Below are 22,606 nucleotides of genomic sequence, written 5' to 3' on the forward strand. Positions count from 1 at the left end.
TCGCTGCAGTCTGATTGGCAGACAGGAGGCAGCAAGCTGAAAATGTGTAGATATAAAATCTAACCAGCCAATTATGATTCGGCTCTACTTCCGTCAGCACAGCCTACTAACCTGTTCAGTTAGAAAGGGGGACCAAAAAGAAGCTCCAAGATAGGTAGTCAAACATACACATTGTAGACTATTTTAATTATTACATTTGACATAAAAATTAAAACCATGCCTTATTCCTAAAACTCTTGGAACCTGCGCATTAATGTATAAAATATGTAACCACAAATAAGTATCTTACCTCATTTACATGAAAATATATTTCAATGTATCATGACATCTAGGGAAGGACTGATTTATCAAAGTTTATCCTTTCTCACTTCTGTTCAACCTGATGATTCTTAATCTGTTGGGAACCTTTTATTTTCTTATTTTGTTTTATTGTGCTGTAGCCCATAAAACTAAATAGGCCTTTCACAACATACACGTTGTAAGAAAACAAAAAGTTAAAAGTACTGTCAAATGATGATTACAATAAAACATGAAAGAAAAGGAGGAAAACAAAAGAAGTAAATAAACAACCCAAAAACAGACCAATAATCCTAACATACGACATTTGATCGGTTTCTAATTATCCTCCCGTTTTTCCAATAACATTTTTAGAAAGGCTTATAATGATAAAATCAAACTGTCTATTTCCCTACATCAACCAAATCAGTCAACTGTGCTAACCCCAGAAACCAAATTTGTTGGTCCCTAAATGGATTACAGTCAGCAACAAAATGCTTTAAGATTTCAATAGAGCAAAGATCACTACAGAACCTGCAATGCATGTCTGTGATTGTCTTGTCCCATTTGCTCTTTTGTTCCAGAGTTTGGAATTGATTTAATCGAAATCTTAGGTATACCGCTTGAACTTTTGGACAAGGAAAAACAGCAATGTAACTAAAGGCATCCTCCTTTTTTCTAATGGGTTCAGCATACTCCTCCTAGAGTGAGTATGTTGCCAATGAGTCTTGGAGCTGCCCAATCGTACTCAAACAACTTATTTTTTACGTTGCGCGCGTTGTTGGTTAGATCTTCAGTCGTTAATAGTAATCGTGGAGTCCCGTGTTTGTCCCCACCCAAGCTCTTATAAAGTGAGTTATTGGGAGGGTTCAGGATTTTCCAAACTGTAATAGTTTTCACCACATAGCTCTTGCAACCAAGGAGGTAAAACCAAATTCATGCCTAACAGCGTTGGGAACCGAGTCCCAATTTCAGGGCCGACCTGGTCAGCTTCACATTTAGTAGTGACAAGAATTTAGAATTGTCCCTTTCAATCAGGATATTTAACATCGCTTGGTTTTCACTAACATGAGTCTCCTGTTTAAGGAATTTCAAAAGGTTCTTATATTTCACGTTAATTTGTTTCTTAGCCTGGGAAAAGTCAGTCTCCATCAAGGATGACGCTTCCAAGTTTCTTAAGGCCTTCCTTTTGGCTCCCTTAGCATCCCTCACTGTTTTGTCGTAGCAGTGCAAATTTGTTGTCCTGTTAAAAAGTTTACTGTTATTGGTAAATTGTTTCAAACAGTGCAACAGCGTTTGGTTGAAGTTGCCCACAGAAAAGTATTCTGCAATGTTACCATCGTTCCACAACAAGTGGTCCAAGATAACTATGAAGGATTTACAAGCAGCAGAGTTCCATTTTACCGTCTTGCCACCCCTTTCGGGAGTCACAAAAGCCATTCAAGGGTCAAGAAACTAGTAACAGGAGAACAATGCATGGTCGGTCAACAACAACGGAAAGTGGTCACTGTCAGCATCACCACCTCTAGTCAAAGGTCCACACAACAAATCTAACTACACCAGGTAAAGAACCCCAATTCAGTTTCATTTTTGCTGGGCAAACAAATGTTAGGACCCCAGTTCATCAGAAATGGATCCCACAGAAAACCTGTTGAAGCACCCTTGGGTGAGGGAAGCAAACATTCTGTTCTGTTGCTGGAGTTTTGTCATTAACTCCATCTGTATAGCATGCATTAACCCCCTCCAGCCCCCCCAAGATAATAAGGTAGTTTTTTTTCATTACCTGCCACTCTGTAAATAGTTCATCCAGTACACCATGGATATCCAAAAGAGCCAGATTGACGGACACATTCACAAAAAAAGTTTCAACGTCCAGCCTAGGGCAAGCAATACTAATAGCTAATAAATCATTTACCCTTGTTGGAACTTATTAATGAGTACCATCGAGATTAAGATCGACTGCAATTGCCAAACCCCCCCTTTGGACGTCCCAACTCCATTACACCCCAGCCAAACTGGCCAAGTTTGTGGTGGATTGCATTGGGGCGTGTTTGAAATGTGGTGAACCAAGTACTAGGCATGTACTACGATAACTATGTTCCGGGGTTCAGTTGCAGATATCCTTGAAAATATTACATCAAACCCTGCATCTCTAGCCCCTTGAAATATTTGTTCGGGGATATCGGCAAGGTGGCTGAAACCACCAGATGTCTATTCAATGTGGCCTGTGTTGTTGCGAAACGTATATTGAAATGTTGGAAGGCCACAAATGCACCCCATATGGATGATTTTCTTTGTGAACTCACATTTGTTAATGAATACGAAGAGCAATATGTACTAACTATGTCAGTGACTTGCCGCCCCAAGGACATTTGGGCTCCTTTCAGCAACTATCTGAGTGACATGCTATCCAATAGCGACTTTTCCCCTTCATCTACGCCTTGACCTACGGTCTCCTCCATTACATCTATGCTGTTAATCTCATGTTCTATTGATTAAGATATACCTGTGACATGTTTGCGGGTATATGACTCCCAATAAATGAAAGTTTTCCAAAAAAAAAGTATTCTCTTTGCAAGTTCTTGAAAATTTAACTCATTAAGTTAAAAATGAAAACGTGTTTTACTTGTAATTGCACCTTGAAATAGTTGTGACTTTTTCTTTCCTGCAACTCCATATGCTGGGTCTAAACGGAAACTCCCCTTGCGGCGCACTTTGTGGAAAGAAATGTCGCCCAGAACTGCTGGACAATAAGAGCGGACTAGTGCAGAGGAAATACACGTTTTCACACGGAATCCAAATGAAAACCCGATGCCATATTATGCAGCTTCTCAGGAGGAAACGCATTGCACACAGCCAGGGCGGCCCCCAGATCTGTACTGTTTTACAGAAGATGAACCCTTTAAATAGACACTTGCGTGCTTCCCGACCACATTCTTTGCCTGGAAAACCTCGATTTACGGTTTCCACGGTCGAAAATGCTGCTTAATTGACTTGCGCCTTAAGCAATGTTTACTTTTACTTAGTTATGCGATTTCACACGCAGGCAAACTGTCCGGCTATGCCTTTGAGTCCAGAAGATACCATCTGCTTTCTTAAGATTTCTTGAGTTTTCTTAACGTGTGCGAGGAGCCCCCTCGCACACATCCTGCCTTCAAAGTGTATTTTGATTAGAGGTATTAACTTTGGCTTCGAGTAAGCATTCTATTGGGTATTCTGCCAAAGCCGAATACCTCATTTTCAGTCAGAATTCGGCTGAAATCTTACTCGAAGCCGAATTTCGGTACAACCCCCAATTGTGTGTCAGTTCATGGTTGGTACATGTTGCATGATTAGTCATGTTTATTTTGTGTATTCAACACATCGATTGATGATGGTTACTGATGTCAATGCTCTTTTTGTCCCCATTTTCACAGTTGCTGCAGCTTGTGCAGAGAGCAGAGGTATTGCTGTGGAGCAGAAGAGCAGGGACAGAACCACCAGAACTAAGCGCACACCCAGGCCGGCCAGACTTGAGTCCACACCATTTGAGGGTGCTTTGGCTGGAGGAGCGCAAGTTCCATCAAGCAGTGCTACTGGCCGTACATCCCAGGAAGTTGTTGTGGTGGGGGGGGCTCCTCAGTGACTGTGGGCCAGGATGCGGAAATTAAGGGGCCATCCAGAGATGAAGGCTTTCTGGAGTCATCCAGTGAGGTGGAGGAGGAGGCAGCTGAAGGCCAGCACACAGGGTCGGGTGGGGGCATCCAGGAGGTTGTTCAGACTGCACCCCTGGGCCAGGGACAGGAGGATGTCCAGTGCACCATAGAGGGAGCTGCCCAACCTCCCATCCCTGCTCCATCGGATGCCGCAATGACCACTGTCATGGATGCCTCTGCCCAGACTGTGCCCCACCCCCTTGGGGACACAGGGATCACCCCTGAGATAAAACACGCCCTGCTGACTGTGATTGCACAATGGATGGGCTTTATGTGTGATGATGTGAGAGCTTTGCATTCAGAACACTCACAGCATCATAACTCAATGACCCTCTACGTGGGCCAGCTGGCACTTGCGCTGGGCCCATCATCATCGAGGAGGCAAGCGAGGCAGCAACATATGATCACCTGTCATGAGGAGCACAGGCACATACGTGAATTGGTGTGCTTCAGGATGGACTTTAGAATGCAGCTAATGGCGGAGAGGCAGCGGTTGAGGATGTCACGGGTTGCAAGGGCAAGGACAGTGGTGATGGAAGTAAGGACACAGAGGTGGGTTGCCATACTGGAGGATGCTTGCAAGGATATGGAGGAGGTGTGGAGTTTAAGGGAGGGCCTGCAAGCCATCCAAGTGGAGGACAATGAATTTGACTCTGCCCCGGAAGATGTAATGAAAGACTTTTGAGCCGACTGCCTATGTATATAGTTCATTGTGTTCTTTTGATTTTTTAATTTTGTACATTTCCCCCTTCCTCATAGTTTTCTATCCTGGTGTAAATATTGCTAATGCAGTTTTCTCTTTGTTCATCACACAGTGTCTCACAATGCATGGCTACCCACCTACACACACCAGTCAGTGGGTGCTCTCACGTCATGCTGCACATCTGCCACTGGAACGCTTCTTCATCCCATGTGAGTTTTCTTATATCTGGCTGTGCACATCATCCATCTGCTTGGCTCACACCCTCTCAGGCTTCCTTCACGTCAAACCGACACATGTCTGTTCAACTTGCGGTGCCTTGGAGTGTTATGCTTTCCTACCTGGGTCCCTTCATTCATAGATTGCTTTTTGCTACTTTGCACTCACATTACATGTGACTCTGTCCTATCAGTGATGTCTAGGACTTGTATACTCCTCGGTCATTCACCTACGGCACCTTGAGGCCATTGCAATGGCACATGGGCACAATGATACGTCACATTGCTTTACTGTGTCACAGGTACATGGTGCTTTCACTGCGTAGTTTATGCTGCATTCTGCTGTCCTGTTGCTGTGCCACTGGTTGTGATGTACCAGAGAGTCCTGAGATAAGCTAAGGGCATAGATTCTGCATCAGTGCCCCCAGTTGTTATGTCTATGGGTGGGTATGTGGCATGGCCAGGTAGGGGTGGTGTCAGAGGTAAGGGGGGCTGGTGGGTGGTGTCGGAGGAGAGGGGAGATGGTGTGTGGACATGTGGGGCTGTCTGGGGGTGGCATTGGAGGTGAGAAGGGCTGGTGGGTGGTGTGTGGACATGTGGGGCTGTCTGGGGGTGGCTTTGGAGGTGAGAGGGGCTGGTGGGTGGTGTCAGGACCTGAGGGTCTACCTGGGGGTGCTGTCGGATGTGAGGAGGGCTGCTGGGTGGTGTGAGGACCTGTGAGACAGCCTGGGGGTGGTGTCAGAAGTGAGGGGGGCTGGTGTAGAATGAAACATGTGGGGCTGCCTGGGGGTGGAGTTCCATGTGAGGGGGGCTGGTGGGTGGTGTCTGGACTTGAGGGAGCGGTCCTGGAGTGGCTTTGGAGTTGGAAGGGCTGGTGGGTAGTATCTGGACCTTAGGGGGCTGCTGTGCAGTTGGGACATGTGCCAATAGTTTGGGTGCAGTGGAAGTAGGGGCTTACTTTACTTGCATTGGACCTCATGGAGAATAACTGGGTCCAATCGTTACTTACGTGGGACCTCACACATGGTATCTGGGGTGCCACCTTTACTTGTGTGGGACCTTCCACGCAGTAACTGGGGTGCAGCCGTTATTTACGTGGAATCTCGCACAGAGTAGCTGGGGTGCATCGAGCCCTAGACTATTTCGTTACTACCTCATTTCTTTGAAAAATGTAAATCTCACCACGTAAAACAAACACACTGCAGCAAACATGGATATGATATGGCATTTATAACGCGCCTATACACAAGTGTTTCAAGGTGCGACTAGGCAAGGGAGGGGAAACAGAGGGAAGACAGAGACAACGATCCTACTAGGCCCGGTGAAAATGAGATCGCACAAGTGGAAGGGAGGGGAGAAGGGGAAAAGTGTGGGGGGATGGGGAGGGGACAGTGCAGTACATTGGATAACAGTAAGATAAATAAGGACAAAAATAATAGTGCAGCCAGCTGGTGGCAAATGCAAGAGTAAGTGCACACATCTGGTGTCAAGTGCTAATAGGGGCTGTAGGGATACAGAACAGTCCTTGAGTGCAAGGGTTGCAAGGGGGGCAGTGCAGGTGTGCAACTGGCGGGGAAGGGACCTGGTCCTGAGATCAGAGGGTAGCCAGGTAACCAGTGCAGTTTCAGATTCAGCCAGGAGATCAGCAGGGGAGAGGAGGAGAGAAAGCAGAAGCAAAGAGGAAGGTCTTGAGGTGCTTCCAGAACCGGAGATGGTTCTCTTCAAGTTTCAGAGAGGCAGAGAGATTATTGCAGAGGGAGGCCCCAGCAGAAGAAAGAGATCTACCACTAACTCGCTGTATGGAGAAGCGACTGACCCTGAGGGAGTTGGAGGTGGATGAGTGAAGAGCACGAGAGGGAAGATATTTAGGAAGAGGGAGTTGAAGGTATTGAGGTTGCAGGCCCCAGAAGGCCTTGTGGACAATGCAGAGGGTTTTGAACTTAAAACTCGCCACCACTTGGAGCCAGTGCAGGGATTTCAGTCCTGGAGAGATACGATCCCTGGGCTTGAGGCCAAGGACAAGTCTTGCAGTTCTGTTTTGGATGAGTTGCAGAGGGCGGAGAGTAGAAGCAGGCAGATTTAGAAAGAGGCTGTTGCAGTGGTCCAGCCTAGAGAGAACCAGTGCCCTATAGACAGTGAGCTTCTGGGGGTAAGAGAGGAAAGGAAGAATACCTTTGAGGAGGTACAGCTGGTAGTGTGACTTCTTAGAAATGTCAGAAATGTGAGGAGAGAAGGAAAGTGTGGAGTCGAAGATGACCCCAAGGTTTTTAGCCTCATAGGTGGGAGCAGGGAGAGGGTCAAGAGAGGCCGTCCACAGAGTAGCAGGAAAGGATGGAGCAGGTGTGCCGATGAGGAGAATCTTGGTCTTACTGGCATTAAGGCAGAGATCATTGGCACCACAACACTCCAGGATGGCGGACAGACAGTCAGAGATGAGAGAAGGAGAAGAGATGGCGGAAGGGATCCTGAAGATGAATTGAGTGTCATCCGCATAGCACTGAAAGTTGGGGAAGAGAGCGGCAATGCAGTGGGCAAGAAGTGACAGGTATTGGTTGAACAGCCAGGGAGAGAGGCTAGACCCCTGGGGAACACCACAGGTAGAGATGGGGGAGAGGAATGACCCATGTTGGTCCTGAGAGGGTTGATCAGAGAGGAAAGAGGTCAGCCAAGCTATGGCCTGATCGGTGATACCCAGGTTATCACAGAGGCAGTTAAGCAGGATGGCATGGTTGACCATGTCAAAGGCAGAAGAGAGATCAAGTAAGATGAGGACACAGGACGTAGATCAGGTCTTCATGGATGTTCAGGAGAGCAGTTTCCATGCTTCTGGCAGCTCTGAATCCAGACTGATAGTCATGGAGACAACCAACCGATTCAGTGTGAAGTTTAAGCTGGGAGATGGCCAGCTTTTCCAGATGTTTGATGAAGATTAGATGATAGTAAGCCGAGCAGGAACGTTCAGCAGAGAGTTTAAGAAGAGGCTGCACAAGGGAGTGCTTCAGGGGGGATAGGAAGACTCTAGTGGCGAAGGAGTGGTTGCAGAAATAAGCCAGAGCAGGAGCCAGTGTGTCAATGTGGTCCTTGATGGTTTTGGAGGAACAGGGGTGAACCTGTTTTGATTAGACTTTCATAGGTTGGACCTGTCTAGAAACCTTGTCTGAGGAGAAAAGGGGAAAGGCTGAGTAGTATGAAGGAGAGGTGGCCGCAGAAGAGGCAGAGGAAGAACAGGGAGTAGAGGGAGGAGGGGGAGAGGAAGAGAGAGAGGAAAGGATGTCCTGAGTTTTAAAAATGAAATGAGAAGAAAGGGGCGTGCAGAGGGCCTGGGAGGGGACAGGAGAGGGAGAGACAGCAGCAGGATTGGCCAGCTCCATGCAGATTATAAGAGTTCAGTTGAGTTGTTAGTGTTAGAGACAATTCTCTGTATAGGCTAATTTCCCAAACTTAGTGAGTCCCCCAGCAGCTTTGCTGGATTTTTGGGGTTTATTTTTTTCTCCTGCTAAGAGTGAGACTCTTTTTCTCCCACTCTTAGGCATGATTTGAGAATGTCCTTTGACTTTGTAATGTGTTTTATGGGCTAAGGGGTCTTTTACTCCATAGGGTTTCATGTGTTTTTTGTAAGTGTGTTACACAGCACCCTCAGTGCAGTAACACAGGGGTGTCATAGTGACCCCCAAACATAAACTCCATACCCTGGGACTGACTACTGTCTCCGAGGGCATGTAAAGTCACCATTGACTTTACTAGTCTTAAATTGTGAACAGAACCCGTACAAACCATCATATTGTGGAAGTACTGGTAGGGGTAATTAGATGGCCCCTGGGTCTGTTTTTCTAGGGGGCACTGTGCATTCCCCCCTTGTCGAGTTTCTGGCTGGTGGCAGTGGTTACCACGCACAGTTTTCCACCGGAATATTTTTTATGGTAATTTCCCATTCATTTTAAATGCATCACTTTTTTTGGTGCAATGTTAAAGATACCGCTGGGATATTTATTTAATATTTATTCCCCAGTTGGGTCTTTTTGCCAGGAATAGGTTTTAAAATGGCATTTGTTTTCACCTCTGTAACTCCAACCCAAGTCGAGCCCTTTGTTCCACTTTTGGAGGGCTTCTGCACAGAAGCCTCCAAAAGTGGTGCCACTCTGTCTGGGTACCACAGGGGGCGTGGGAAGGGGTTTAGGCACCCTGGACTGAGTTGCCTCAGCAACTCAAGTCGCACTCTTGTGTGATTGGCCCAGTGGTGAGCCGCCCGGCTCACCACTTAGCATGTTTGAGTGACAGCTAGGACTGATGAATGGGGGTTTTCTGCATAAAAGCAGGGCTTTGGGGACTGGAACTTCAGAAGTCACCACAGGACCTAAAGAATCCAAAGAGGGAGAAGCTGAACCGATCTGCAACGACGACACCACCGGTGGAGCCCTGCATAACCGCCTCACCACTTCCCAACGACAGAGGAGATCCTCATCCTGGAGAGTCTTCTTCCTTTGAACTGGTGGGGTTAACTAGTTCACCCTCTTTTCGCCTTCCTGGATCGTCTTGTGGTCAAATTGCCCATGCCAAGCACCCCGGCGGCCGGATAGCCACGCTTCACCACTACGCGAATGAAAGGGTAGTACCTTTTAACCGAGAAACTCTGCGGATTGTTTCTTCCCTGGCAGTGCAACGACCTCCAGCTTTCCTCCACGTCGAGCTCTTTTCTTCCCCTGGATGAAGCACTGACTTGCACCCGCTGCCAGGAAGAACTGCCCCCGCTGGAGCTTTCTCACCATTTCAGGTACTGTGTCCCGTCTGGTCTCCCTTGCAACAGACTGTTCAAGGTGTCCCGTAAATCCTTGACTCTCTATCCTGGGGTGACCTGGGACCTGTTAACTAACTTTTCTGAACTAATCCAACCCTTTTTGAACTATCTGCAAAGGCGTTTGAACTATAATTCAACTGTGTGATCTTGGGCACATTCCGACTTTCTCTCTCCAAGAGTGGGCCTGGCCTATGAACTTTCTTGCTCTACAATAGACTGCCTTTCCTGACTTGCTGTTTCTTTTAAAAGTGTTGGTATTGTGTGCTTTCCTAATTCTGACTTTTCCCTCCCTTTTTAAATAATTATTGTAGTGCCATCTTGGTTAAGTGCTCACCTCTTTATTTGATAATAAGTGGTGTCCTTTTCCTAAGACTTGTCGAATATTTAATCAGGGGGGTGTATATATTTCTAATGACTGTGTTTGACATATTAGTGCCAGTGTATTTTTACAAGTGTGTTTTTAAATAAATAATTATATACTTTTATACCAAAGCTCTGGTCAGTGTTTACTTGTACTACTGTATTTTTGTACCTAATGTGTATACTCTATATACTGCCTAACTCTTCTTTAGAGAAGTCTGACTGCTCAGCCACAGCTACCAGGTAAATCTGGGTGGTACAGACTGCTACCAATTGGGTTTACTGCCAACACCTGTAGTCCTGAGCCTTTTGCAGTGGTCCCTAAGGGAACTGCACAGGTTTCTGCCTAACAGTTAGATGCTATGGTGACGCAGGTTTGTATTTGGGCTCTCTTCTTGGTACGGACCGAGAGCCAGTATTGCCTTTCCACCAGGCGGCAGGCCAGTTTATATGAGGATGTACCAGAAACACGCCATTTCCTCTCAGCCATCCTGCAATTGTGTATAAGGGTGACGAGGTCTGAATCATACCAGGAGTTGCACTTGGCTTTTGGTTTCAGGCAATTCCTCATGACGTGCAAGAACATCCAGAGCATCAGATATAGCAGAGTGGAGCATGGAAAGGGCTGTGTCAGGTTGCGAGTCGGCCAAAGGGGGAGAGGGGTGGAGAAAGTGGCAGCGAAAGCCTCAACTGACACACGCTTCATGGGTGGGAAAACGGAGAAGGTAAGTGGCAGTGCCGGAGTTGGCTTGGCCTGAGGGGCAGAGACGGTGAGATGGGAGGAAAGGAGAAAGTGATCACTCCAGGATAGATGAGTGGTAAGAGGGATCGAAAGGGGAAGGTCTGAGGAGATCAGAACATCCAGAGTGTGCCCTGCAGAATGAGTCAGGCCAGAGGGGAGAATAGAGAGTGAGAGAGAGTCGCAGAGGTCAAGAAAGAATCCAGTGGAAGGACTGGAAGCATCCAGGTGGATGTTAAAGTCTCCAAGAAGGAGGATTTGAGTGGTTGAGGCTAAGGAGGGAAGAGGTGAGGTCTGCCCACTCAGAGAGGAAGGATGTGATCTGACCAAGTTACCGATAGATAGTAGACACAGTAAGAGAATGGCTAGGAGATAGAGCCTGCAGACGAGGCATTCGAAAAAAGAGTAGGCCTGCGAAAGAAGAGTAGCCCTGCATAGGTATGACCGAGGCAGGAAACCACTCCAGGACGAACAAGGCTAAACCCCCTCCAGAACAGTTGGATCTGGACGTGGAGAGGATCTTGTAGCCATCAGGGAGGAGAGTGTCAAAGCTTGTGACAAAGCTGGCCATGAACCATGTCTTGTGAGACCGAGGACCTCGATATCAAGTCCCTCCAAGAGGTGGCAAATGTCAGAGGAGTGTTTGACAGCTGAGCGAGACTTTAGCGTGGCAATATAGAGAAGGTTGCCATCCTTGAAAGACTTATGGGGAGGGGTACAAATCGGAGGTACACCCTGTCGAGTTTTAGAAGAAGCTCGAGGGGGGGCAGAAGAGGAAGGAGGAGAGGGCAAGGTAGCCAAGGAGGAGACACCAGGGGGAGACGAGGAAGACGTGGAGGGGAGAGAGGGGACAGTAGGAGAAGAAAGGAAATTGATGAGGCACAGGAATCGTCTATCAAAGAGGAGAAGGTTGGCCTTGGACCAAGACGGTTCCATTCAAGTAAACGTTAATGATGACCTTAGAGAATTGGAAGGAGGCCAGGAGGGCCTCCAACCGGGTGCCACCATTAATGGGAGAGACGAGAAGGGAGAGAGCACAGAGACCATATGTAGAGTCCACAGGTCTGGCGAAGGAACGACAAAGAGGATGTCTGTGAAAGTTTGCCTGGAGGAGGAACTGGTATAGGTGTCAGCGATAGGGAGGCCTGGGTTGGAGACCAGGATGTCCTTTTTAAACTTCTTCCTAACAGATTTAGTGAGGAGAGCAGGATAGTCAATAGAGAAGCAGTTCGAAAAGATAGGAGAGACAGAGAGCACCATAGAGTAGGTGGGGAGAGGAGAGAGGAGGGAGGAAGTGGGAAGGGGGCACACTAGGGAGGTACCCAGGGCAGGGGGCAAGCAGACGAGACAGAGAGAGACGAGACAAGTAGACAATTGGACAAGATGACGGCGCTAAGATTTTTAAAACAAGAGAAAAACACACCTAACTTTAAGAGTCTGCTATATGGACAGGTTTGTAGGGTAGGGTTAGGTTCTGAACCTAACCCGGGCCACTCATATCTTTCCAAGTAGCTGCTGATAGACTGCTGGACACTGGCTTCCCCCTGCAGACACCTGCTGACACTAGTTAGAGCCGCCACTGAGGAGCCACCCTTGACCTTGGGGCACCTAGCCACAGGGGCTGCCGGGTAGAGGGCTGTCCTGAGAAGGTCAGAGAAGACCAACAAGCACACCAAAGAAGGGGGGGGCTATGAACAGGGAAATGGATGCAGGGGAGGGGGTGGGTGGGAGGGAGTGAACAGCGGCACACGGAGCGCGAGGTTAACAAGCGGCACAAAGATATGAACACAAGAGGCCCAGGGGGTCTCCGTGCTCACCTGCAATCATGCCACAAATGGTGAGCACAACACTGGCAGGAACACTAGGCCAAATTCTCACCGGCAAGCCACCAATCAAGGGGGGGGGCTGGGAGGTAGGAGGGCTATGAGCAGGGAAATGGATGCAGGGTAGGGGATGGGATGGAGAGAACAGCGGCGCACAGAGTGCGAGGTTAACAAGAGGCACAAAGATATTATCACAGGAGGCCCAGAGGGTCTCAGTGCTCACCTGCAATCACGCCACAAAAATCAAATTATATGTTGATTACAGTCTTTGGGACTCATTACGAGGTTGGCGGTAACGCACCGGTGCGCCCAGCGGGTTGCCGCCAACCTTGTAACCCCGAATCCAACGCCTGACTTCCTGGTGCCACCGGGACATTACAAGTCCCGGCGGTGCAGGAAGTCAGGCACCGGATTTTGTAACTACCGATTCCCATAGATTACCATAGGACTCTGTGGGAGTGGGGCAATGGAAGCACTATTGCTAACAGTGCCGGTGCTTCTGTGACAAGTCTGCCTACCGGGGCTGCTGCGTCCAGCAGGTCAGACCTGTCGGGCTCAGCGGCCCTGGAAAGCAGACTCGTAGTGTGGCCATCCGGAATCAAGGGTGCCATTAATGAGGCCCTCTAATTTTAGTCTGGGGGTTGGTAAAAATGATGGGGCAGTCAGCTTATTAAGTAATCCAGGTAAAAATTGGGTCAGTTGGAAAGATGTGGCCATTAAAAAGTTTAATGAGGAATTTGCATCTTTGATGAACCAGACTATCTACCTCAAAATATCCTCCATCAAAGACATCCACAGGCTGAAAGTCTAGTCCTGGATGTCCAGTGCTTACCAATGCCTCCAACCCCTCCAAGACTGAATTCCTACTACTGACCAACAACACCTTACACACTGATATCCAGACCTGGCTCTCTACTATGAACCTCAAGGTCTTCACACACCACATGGCCACCTGTTCAAGTCCATTGGTTTCAACATCGACAGACACAGCATGTTCAAACAGCACATAGCAAAGAAGACACAAATGGCTTAGTACTAACTTTCTCTCCTGTGGAAAATCAAGCCCTTCACCCCAGAATACAACTTCAGAACCACTGTCCAATCCTTGGTTGTATCCCATCTGGATGGTGGCAATGCCCTTTTCGAAGGCCTTCCAGCGACTACCCTGCACCCCTGTGAAGTGTCCTGCATGCTGCAGCACGACTCATCAATGGACTCCACAAATTCAGCTACATCACCCGACCCCCATTGAACTGCACTGGCTCCCTCTGCAAGCCTGTATCATCTTCAAATCCTGTTGCGTCATCTACAAGGCTGTCACCCTGAAGTCCTCAATCTACTTCACTCAGAAACTCAGCATTTTACAATCGACAAGAAGTAAGGAAATGTGCAGACTTGACGGTGCAGGAAGGAAAGAACCAGAAGAGAGGTCTTCTCTGTCTATGCATCAAGGCTATGGAACCTCCTCACTGTCAACATCAGACTTGCCCCATCGCTTCTACAGTTCAGAAAAGAACTCAAGATCTTCCTCTCTAACATCTCAGTCCACACACCCTCCCTCCACTCTCCCCCTACCTGAGACTTGGTGATCTGCTGCCCACTGTTGACTTCTCTGGTTGCGCGTAGATCCCTTGCTAATTGTCCACCCTCACCCTCCCATGTTAGCTCCTTTCTCTGTTTCCATCACTGTGTTCTCCCCCTATGATTGTAAAGTGCTCTGTTGCTTCCTAAAGCTAAACACTAAGTCAGCGCTCAATAAATACCCTAATAATAATAATAATACTAATAATAATAATGATAATAATAATAATAATAATAATAATACTAATAATAATAATGATAATAATAATAATAATAATAATAATAATAATAATAATAATAATAATAATAATAATGATGATGTAAAAATAGTCGTATTTTGCACACTGTGATATATTATTTTCCTGAGGAAACACCTGAAGTGCGAAACATATTCACATGGAGGTTTGTTTCTGTTTTAGGATTTCATCAACCATGAATTTTGTCGAAAAGGATCATTTGTTCTTATAGTGAGATATTCTGCTTGGTACAACATTTGAGAAATCACTTCATTGGTGAAGTATCAGTTACTCATAAATGCATAGTAGATGCATTATTGAACCTACCATCTGTAACACACAAAGACAAGACAACAGAGCAAACAAAATAGCAAAATGTTCATTTTATTGTATACATGCATATCATTTCACTAGTGCCTGTCTGATAATAAGGCTTAGTAAGTTTACTCTCCAAAAACATCAGGGCCCAGTGCAGGAGACCTAGTATGTTGCTGAGTCTTTGGGTTATTCATGCCAACATCTTTTTTCTCTGGACTGTGATTTCTCTGATGGCATGACAGTCTCTCATTTTGCTTGAAAGCCTAATCACATTGACATTCTAACTGTGTCTCCATTGTGTGAATTCTCGGGTGTAGCCGTAGTTTACCCTTTTACTTGAAGTCCTTACCACATTCAGAACATGTAGAATGCCTTCACCCAGTGTGGTGTCTCTGATACATCAATAGGCCATGCATGTCCTTGAGAGACTTATCACATTCAACACATGAATATGCTTTCACCCTACTGTGAATTCTCAGATGTGAAGCGGTGCATTGTAAATACCAAATAAATACATAAACAAAATATATCAATAGGCCAGGCTTTTCCTTGAACTCCTTACACCATTCAGAACGTGCCTATGTGTTTCCTGATGCATCACAAGACTAACCTTCACTGTGAAAGTCTTCTCACACACAGAACATGCCTATGCGTTTCCTGATGCAGCACACGACTAACGTTCACTGTGATATCCTTGCACCATACAGAACATGCCTATGCGTTTCCTGACTCATCACACGACTAACCTTCACTGTGAAATCCTTGCACCATTCAGAACATGCCTATGTGTTTCCTGACTCATCACACGACTAACCTTCACGGTGAAATCCTTGCACCATACAGAACATGCCTATGTGTTTCCTGATGCATCACACGACTAACCTTCACTGTGAAAGACTTCTCACATACAGAACACGTATATTAATTTCCTGATGCATCACACGACTAACCTTCAGTGTGAAAGACTTCTCACATTCAGAACATGTCTATGTGTTTCCTGATGCATCACACGACTAACCTTCACTGTGAAATCCTTACACCATACAGAACATGCCTATGTGTTTCCTGATGCATCACACGACTAACCTTCACTGCGAAATCCTTACACCATACAGAACATGCCTATGTGTTTCCTGATGCATCACACGACTAACCTTCACTGTGAAATCCTTACACCATACAGAACATGCCAATGTGTTTCCTGATGCATCACACAACTAACCTTCACTGTGAAAGACTTCTCACATACAGGACACGTATATGCATTTGCTGATGCATCACACGACTAACCTTCACTGTGAAAGACTTCTCACATACAGAACACGTATATGAATTTCCTGATGCATCACACGACTAACCTACAGTGTGAAAGACTTCTCACATTCAGAACATGTCTATGTGTTTCCTGATGCATCACACAACTAACCTTCACTGTGAAAGACTTCTCACATACAGGACACATATATGCATTTCCTGATGCATCACACGACTAACCTTCAGTGTGAAAGACTTCTCACATACAGGACACGTATATGCATTTCCTGATGCATCACACAACTAACCTTCACTGTGAAAGACTTCTCACATACAGGACACATATATGCATTTCCTGGTGCATCACACGACTAACCTTCACTGTGAAAGTCGTGTCACATTCAGAACATGCCTATGAGCCTCATTACACGGATGGCGGTAAGAATTTACTGGTACCGGTAAAATAACGGTACCGGTAAATCCTTACCGCCTTACTACGAGGTCCCTTTGCGGGTTGGGGGATTTAACGCCTGCTTTTTGCAGGCGTTAAAAACCAACCCGCAAAGGGACCCAGGGAGCTAATTACGGTACCACAATTTGCGGTACCGTAATTAGCGCCTTCCCCATTCCCATAGAGCCCTATGGGACAAAAATGGGAATGGGGAAGGGCAATGGTGGAAGGGGGAATTACCGCCCCGCCAACCTTGGAATGGGGCGGTAATTCCCCTTTCCGCCAAGGCGGTGCCGGTATTTTACCGGCATGAACCATGGCGCTAATAGCGCCATGGTTCTCCGCCATCCATGTAATGAGGCCCTATGTGTTTCCTGATGCATCACACGACTAACCTTCACTGTGAAATCCTTACACTATTCAGAACATGCCTCTGTGTTTCCTGATGCATCACACGACTAACCTTCATTGTGAAAGACGTGTCACATTCAGAACATGCCTATATGTTTCCTGATGCTTCACACGACTAACCTTCACTGTGAAAGACTTCTCACATACAGGACATGTATATGCATTTCCTGATGCATCACATGACTAACCTTCACTGTGAAAGATTTCTCACATACAGGACATGTATATAGTTTCCTCCAGTGTGTTCTCTCGGATGCATCAGACGACTAACCTTCACTGTGAATGACTTCTCACATACAGGACACGTATATGGTTTCCTCAAGTGTGTTCTCTCTAATGCAACACACGACTAAACTTCACTGTGAACGACTTCTCACATACAGGACATGTATATGGTTTCCCCCAGTGGGATTTCTCTGATGCATCATACGACTAACCTTTACTGTGAACGACTTTTCACATACAGGACACGTATATGGTTTCCTCCAGTGTGTTCTCTCTGATGCATCACGTGACTAATCTTTACCTCTGATCTCGGGCCCAGGTCCCCCCCTCCGCAATTCGCATTCCTGCACTGCCCTCCTGGATAGCCCCGCACTTGAGGACTGTTTGCTGTATCCCTACAGTCCTACCACTAGCACTTGACACCTGATGCCTGCACTTACCCTTCTCCCTTGCACTTGCCACCTGCTGGCCATACTTTACTTTGTTATTTATTATTAGCCCATGTTTTGCACTGTTCCCCTTCCCCATTTCCCCCTGCATTTCCCTTTCTCCCCTTCACATGCACTTGCGCTATCTAAATGACACTTGGCCTAGTAGGATTGTTGTCTCTTTTCTCTGTTCCCCCACCCTTGCCTCATCGCGCCTTGAAACACTTGTGTATAGGCGTGTTAGAAATGCCATATCATATCATAAAGACTTCTCACATACCGGACACGTATATGGTACCCCAGTGGGATTTCTCTGATGCATCACTACCTCATCCTGTTGCTTGAAATCCTTTTCAGAATTCAGAACAAGTATATGGTTTCTCACCAGTGTGATTTTTCTGATGTATCCATAGATTTCTCTTCACCTTGAAAGACTTATGACATTGAGGACATGTATAAGGTTTCTCACCAGTGTGAGTTCTCTGGTGTATCAATAGGTGAACCTTTTGCTTGAAAGATGTATTACATTCAGAACATGTATATGGTTTCTCCCCAGTATGAATTCTTTGATGTACCACAAGGTTACTCTTTTGCTTGAAAGATTTATGACATTCGGAACATGTGTATGGTTTCTCACCAGTGTGAATTCGTTGATGTATTAATAGATTGCTCCTAATCTTGAAAGACTTGTGACACTGAGTACATGTATAAGGTTTCACTCCAGTGTGATTTCTCTGATGAATCACTAGATGACCCTTTTGCTTGAAAGACTTATTACATTCAGAACATGCATATGGTTTCACCCCAGTGTGAGTTCGCTGATGTATCACTAGCTCACTAGTTTGTTTGAAAGATTTATTACATTCAGAACATGTATATGGTTTCTCACCAGTGTGCTTTCTCTGGTGTATCAATAGATTACTCTTCACCTTGAAAGATGTATGACATTGCGGACATGTATATGGTTTCACCCCAGTGTGAATTCTCTGGTGTATCAATAGATGACCCTTTTGCTTGAAATACTTATTACATTCAGAACATGTATATGGTTTCTCCCCAGTGTAATTTCTCTGATGTCTCACAAGGTCACTCTTGTGCTTGAAAGACTTATCACATTCAGAACATGTGTATGGTTTCCCACCAGTGTGATTTCTCTGATGTATCAATAGTTCACCATTTTGTTTGAAAGCCTTATCACATTCAGAACATTTATATAGATACCTCACAGTGTGTTTTCTCTGATGTCTCACTAGGTCACCCTTTTGCTTGAAAGACTTATCACATTGAAGACATGTGTATGGTTTCTCACCTGTGTGAGTTCTCTGGTGTACCACTAGATTACCCTTTTGCACGAAAGACTTATTACATTCAGAACATGTGTATGGTTTCACCCCACTGTGATTTCTCTGATGTCTCACTAGGTCACCCTTATGCTTGAAAGCCTTATCACATTCAGAACATGTATATGGTTTCTCCCCAGTGTGCTTTCTGTGATGTCTCACTAGAGCACCCTTTTCCTTGAAACTCTTATCACATTCAGAACATGCATAGGGTTTCTCACCAGTGTGAGTTCTCTGATGTATCAATAGTCGACCTTTTTGCTTGAAAGCCTCATCACATTCAGAACATGGATATGGTTTGACCCCAGTGTAATTTATCTGATGTCTCACTAGGTCACCCTTTTGCTTGAAAGCCGTATCACATTGAGAACATGTATATGGTTTCTCGCCAGTGTGATTTCTCTGGTGTACCAATAAACTAGACTTTTGCTTGAAAGCCTTATCACATTCAGAACATGTATATGGTTTCACCCCAGTGTGATTTCTCTGATGTCTCCCTAGGTCCCCCTTTTGCTTGAAAGCCTTATCACATGTTGAACATTTATATGGTTTCTCCTCTGTGTGATTTCTCTGATGTCTCACTAGGGAACCCTTTTGCTTAAAAGACTTGTCACATTCAGAACATGCCCATGGTCTCTCTCCAGTGTGATTTCTCTGAGTTTGCAATAGATCACTTGCATCTTTCAATGCCTTGTCACATTCAGAATATTTATGATCTGTCTCTTTAGTGTGACATCTCTGAATCTGATATATCGGACCTGTTTCCCTGAAAGTCGCTTCACATTCAGAAAATTGAAAAGATACCTCCATTGTTAGGATGTTATTTTTAAATACTACATTCTTCGTAAGGTGCTCCTTGTCAAATTCAGTATATGTATATAACAATATGAATGACTCAGTCTCACGAGGTCCAGTGCATTTATTTCGCACATGAATGTCAAGAATGTACCTCAATTCCTCAGCCAGAGCAGGCAAGTCTGAAAATAGAGGAACGCTTGTGCTGGTAACCGTTCTCTGTCCAGAGCATGGTTTCCAGCCTTATGGCTTTTGTGTTTTTGGGCTTTAATAACTGGAAGATGCCATTGGAACATCAACAACTACTGCTTAGCATATCAGAAGGGGTTATATAGATTCTGAAGCATGAAGTCCAAAGTTGGTTTTGATCTCCTTTGCAAACTGATTGTGGCGCACCAGGGTGTTGCCTTAGACCATATTTTTTAAAGAGGGTATCCAAGTCCCAATGAATGAAGAAACAAAGCCTCTACGTTAAAGTGGCAGCCATGTTCCTCGCGTCTGCCCGTTCACCTTCTTTCCTCTCTTCAGTATAGATTCAGTGGTCTACCATTAGACGGCTCTGTCCTGGAAGACTTCTCGCCCAACACTGCAGTTGTGTAGTCTTATCCCTTTGTGGCACATACGAAACGTTGTTCGATGTCCATTTCTACTGAATGTGTTGGTTGTCAGTGCATTTACAAGGTGCCTCTTGTTAGCCCCTCCTTGATGTATTCTCAAACCTCTTTACAGAGGAGCCTGTATCTTCTTTAATCCATTTGTATATACTCTCAGGTTAGTATCTCTTCAGCATATGTGTGTGGCCTTGTATGTGTACATAACGTGATGACTCAAAAAAATCTTTATTGGTACAGGGTTATCACATGGATTGCACGCAAAGGACCTCACTAGTTATTGGTATTGGCTGGACATAGGAACCAGTGATTCCTCTAAAATTGTTAATATTTGCAGTTCTTTTTTAGTGAAATGTCTTCAGAATCTATGAAATATTTGCCGCACAGTAAGAAGTTACAATTTGGGAGTGACTCTGTCATGAGCAAGAACATGTTACCAAGACACAATTATCAGAGGAACGATATTTGTTTTCTAACAGAACCTTTTAAAAACATTTCACTGTTTTCCAGGCTTCCTGCTTTTTTGCCCTGTTTGAAAGAAAGAGGGAAACAGTATTAGAATTTCAGAACTGACATATATATTTCATGTTTGAAATAGCATATGTGAAAAGCAAAACAGCATATTTTGCCTTTATAAAACAGTTATTATGAAATCCTTGAATACCATTACATTGTATAGAGGTCAGTGAGTTAAATGTGTAACTCATCCCATTCTTTATCGAATAAAAAGTATTAATACAGAAATCAAGAAACGTGCGACAAAGTCACCATTCTCACATCATGCTTTTGCACAGAAAACAATGAAGGAGTGACCCACTGCCCACAGCCATGATTAACACAGTGTGGCAAAGTGCGGTTATTGAAGTCTGAGCACATTCTAGGAATAATTCACAAATTACGTCTGCCTGATAGAAGCACGCCGCTGGGTGACAGGAATGAGCGGATTGAAACAAACATTCCAGAGACAGACCCTGCGCTTGAGAAGGGGAGCAGAATGGTTTCACTGCTGCTGTTTTGACTTGCTTTGGAACTAGCATACACCATAAACCAATAGCCTATTATAGCAAAGAGTTTGTTCCAGGTTGTACAGGAATGACTTATTGCTTAAGATCTATGGCCTCCATCGCACTGGAAATAAAATGGTGTCAGAACATTGTGTTGAAAGCCTCCTTGAGGTGGTCATGCCCCATTCAGTTGCCCCCCTCATCCTCCAAACCAAAACACAACACATGTCGGCATCCCTTCCTAGTAGATAGAGAGGCTCCTTTTAACCTTCTTGATTGTCACTGTACCCAGGTGTTCAGTACTGTAGGGATGTCTTGCGACAAACCAGCCCATAATAAAAACAATCCTCCAGGGAAAAATAACAGATGCACTAGTTTGCAGGGAAAACAAAGATTATTTCGTACAAAGATCTCAGACTGTCCCGTAGAACCAAACTGACAGAGCTCTGTCAATTGTTGATGGGTAAGAAAGTTATATGGAGCAGAATCGTCACGAGTGGAATCGCCACTATACAATGTTATCCTGCCGCTACCTACATGCTAATGCCGCCCTATAGTCCCTTGACCGAGTAGCCACATCGACGCTATTCCCTTGCCTGCAAAACACATGGACTACTCTGGCGCCACAATCAAAAAAGGTAAATGATTGGTTTACAAGATACTCGACAACCGTAATGAATCTTCAATAGTCACATGATGTGCACCCCTCCGACCGGAGCAGCGTCAAAGTGGGAACGAGGTCAAACCAATAGTTCTCCTCATGCCAGACACTGAGGCGCACACAAATTGCTCCAGCGCTCTTGTATTAACTAGCATTGTGGTATTAGCTGCCTTCTCCTGCCCCCAGTATGATTCTTTGCAGATTATCCCCAGAGCCACTGAGATGCAGTCATTGTGTAACAGCACACTGTGGTTTCCACACGGGAGGTAACCTTAATGTAGATTACTTGATCCGATAAGAGGTTTGACACAGTATATTCGATGTGGCAATCAGAACCCATCGAGATTATTGCTTAATTTTCTTTCTGGTTTCTTCAGTTTTAACAATCTAGTGAAAGACTTTACAGGCTATGGTGCCGTGTGTATTCATTTATTTGCTTCTGTATATGGGTGTATTTTGAAATCACTGGCCATAGTTTTCTGTCATTAGCCCTAGCTTCCCATTGTTTCACAGGTCGAATCAATCATCACCCTTTTTAAAAGTCTACAAAAAAAGATGGTATGTTAAATCGTTCATGTAGTACAATTGAGATAGCAGTGATGGGGCATAGTGAAAAGACGATTATTGCTTGTTTCAAATTGTGTTGTAGTTAAATTACACCCTGAAGAAGGTGTGTGCACTCAGA

The 22,606-nt window shown here is 45.3% G+C and overlaps 1 protein-coding gene across 1 annotated transcript in view; it reads right to left on the reverse strand.

The window, feature by feature from the left end:
• Positions 1–14,813: 14,813 nt before the first annotated feature.
• Positions 14,814–22,606, reverse strand: part of LOC138517061 (zinc finger protein 268-like) — a 43,573-nt gene continuing 35,780 nt past the window's right edge. Inside the window, exon 2 of the mRNA XM_069632571.1 lies at positions 14,814–20,784. Within this exon, the coding sequence (XP_069488672.1) occupies positions 17,864–19,660 (1,797 nt within the window). The 5' untranslated portion in view covers positions 19,661–20,784 and the 3' untranslated portion in view covers positions 14,814–17,863. The remainder of the gene's footprint in view (positions 20,785–22,606) is intronic.

This window comes from Ambystoma mexicanum, chromosome 6q, assembly GCF_040938575.1.
Source record: "Ambystoma mexicanum isolate Mex_15411 chromosome 6q, UKY_AmexF1_1, whole genome shotgun sequence".
NCBI classification, from domain to species: Eukaryota; Metazoa; Chordata; class Amphibia; order Caudata; family Ambystomatidae; genus Ambystoma; species Ambystoma mexicanum.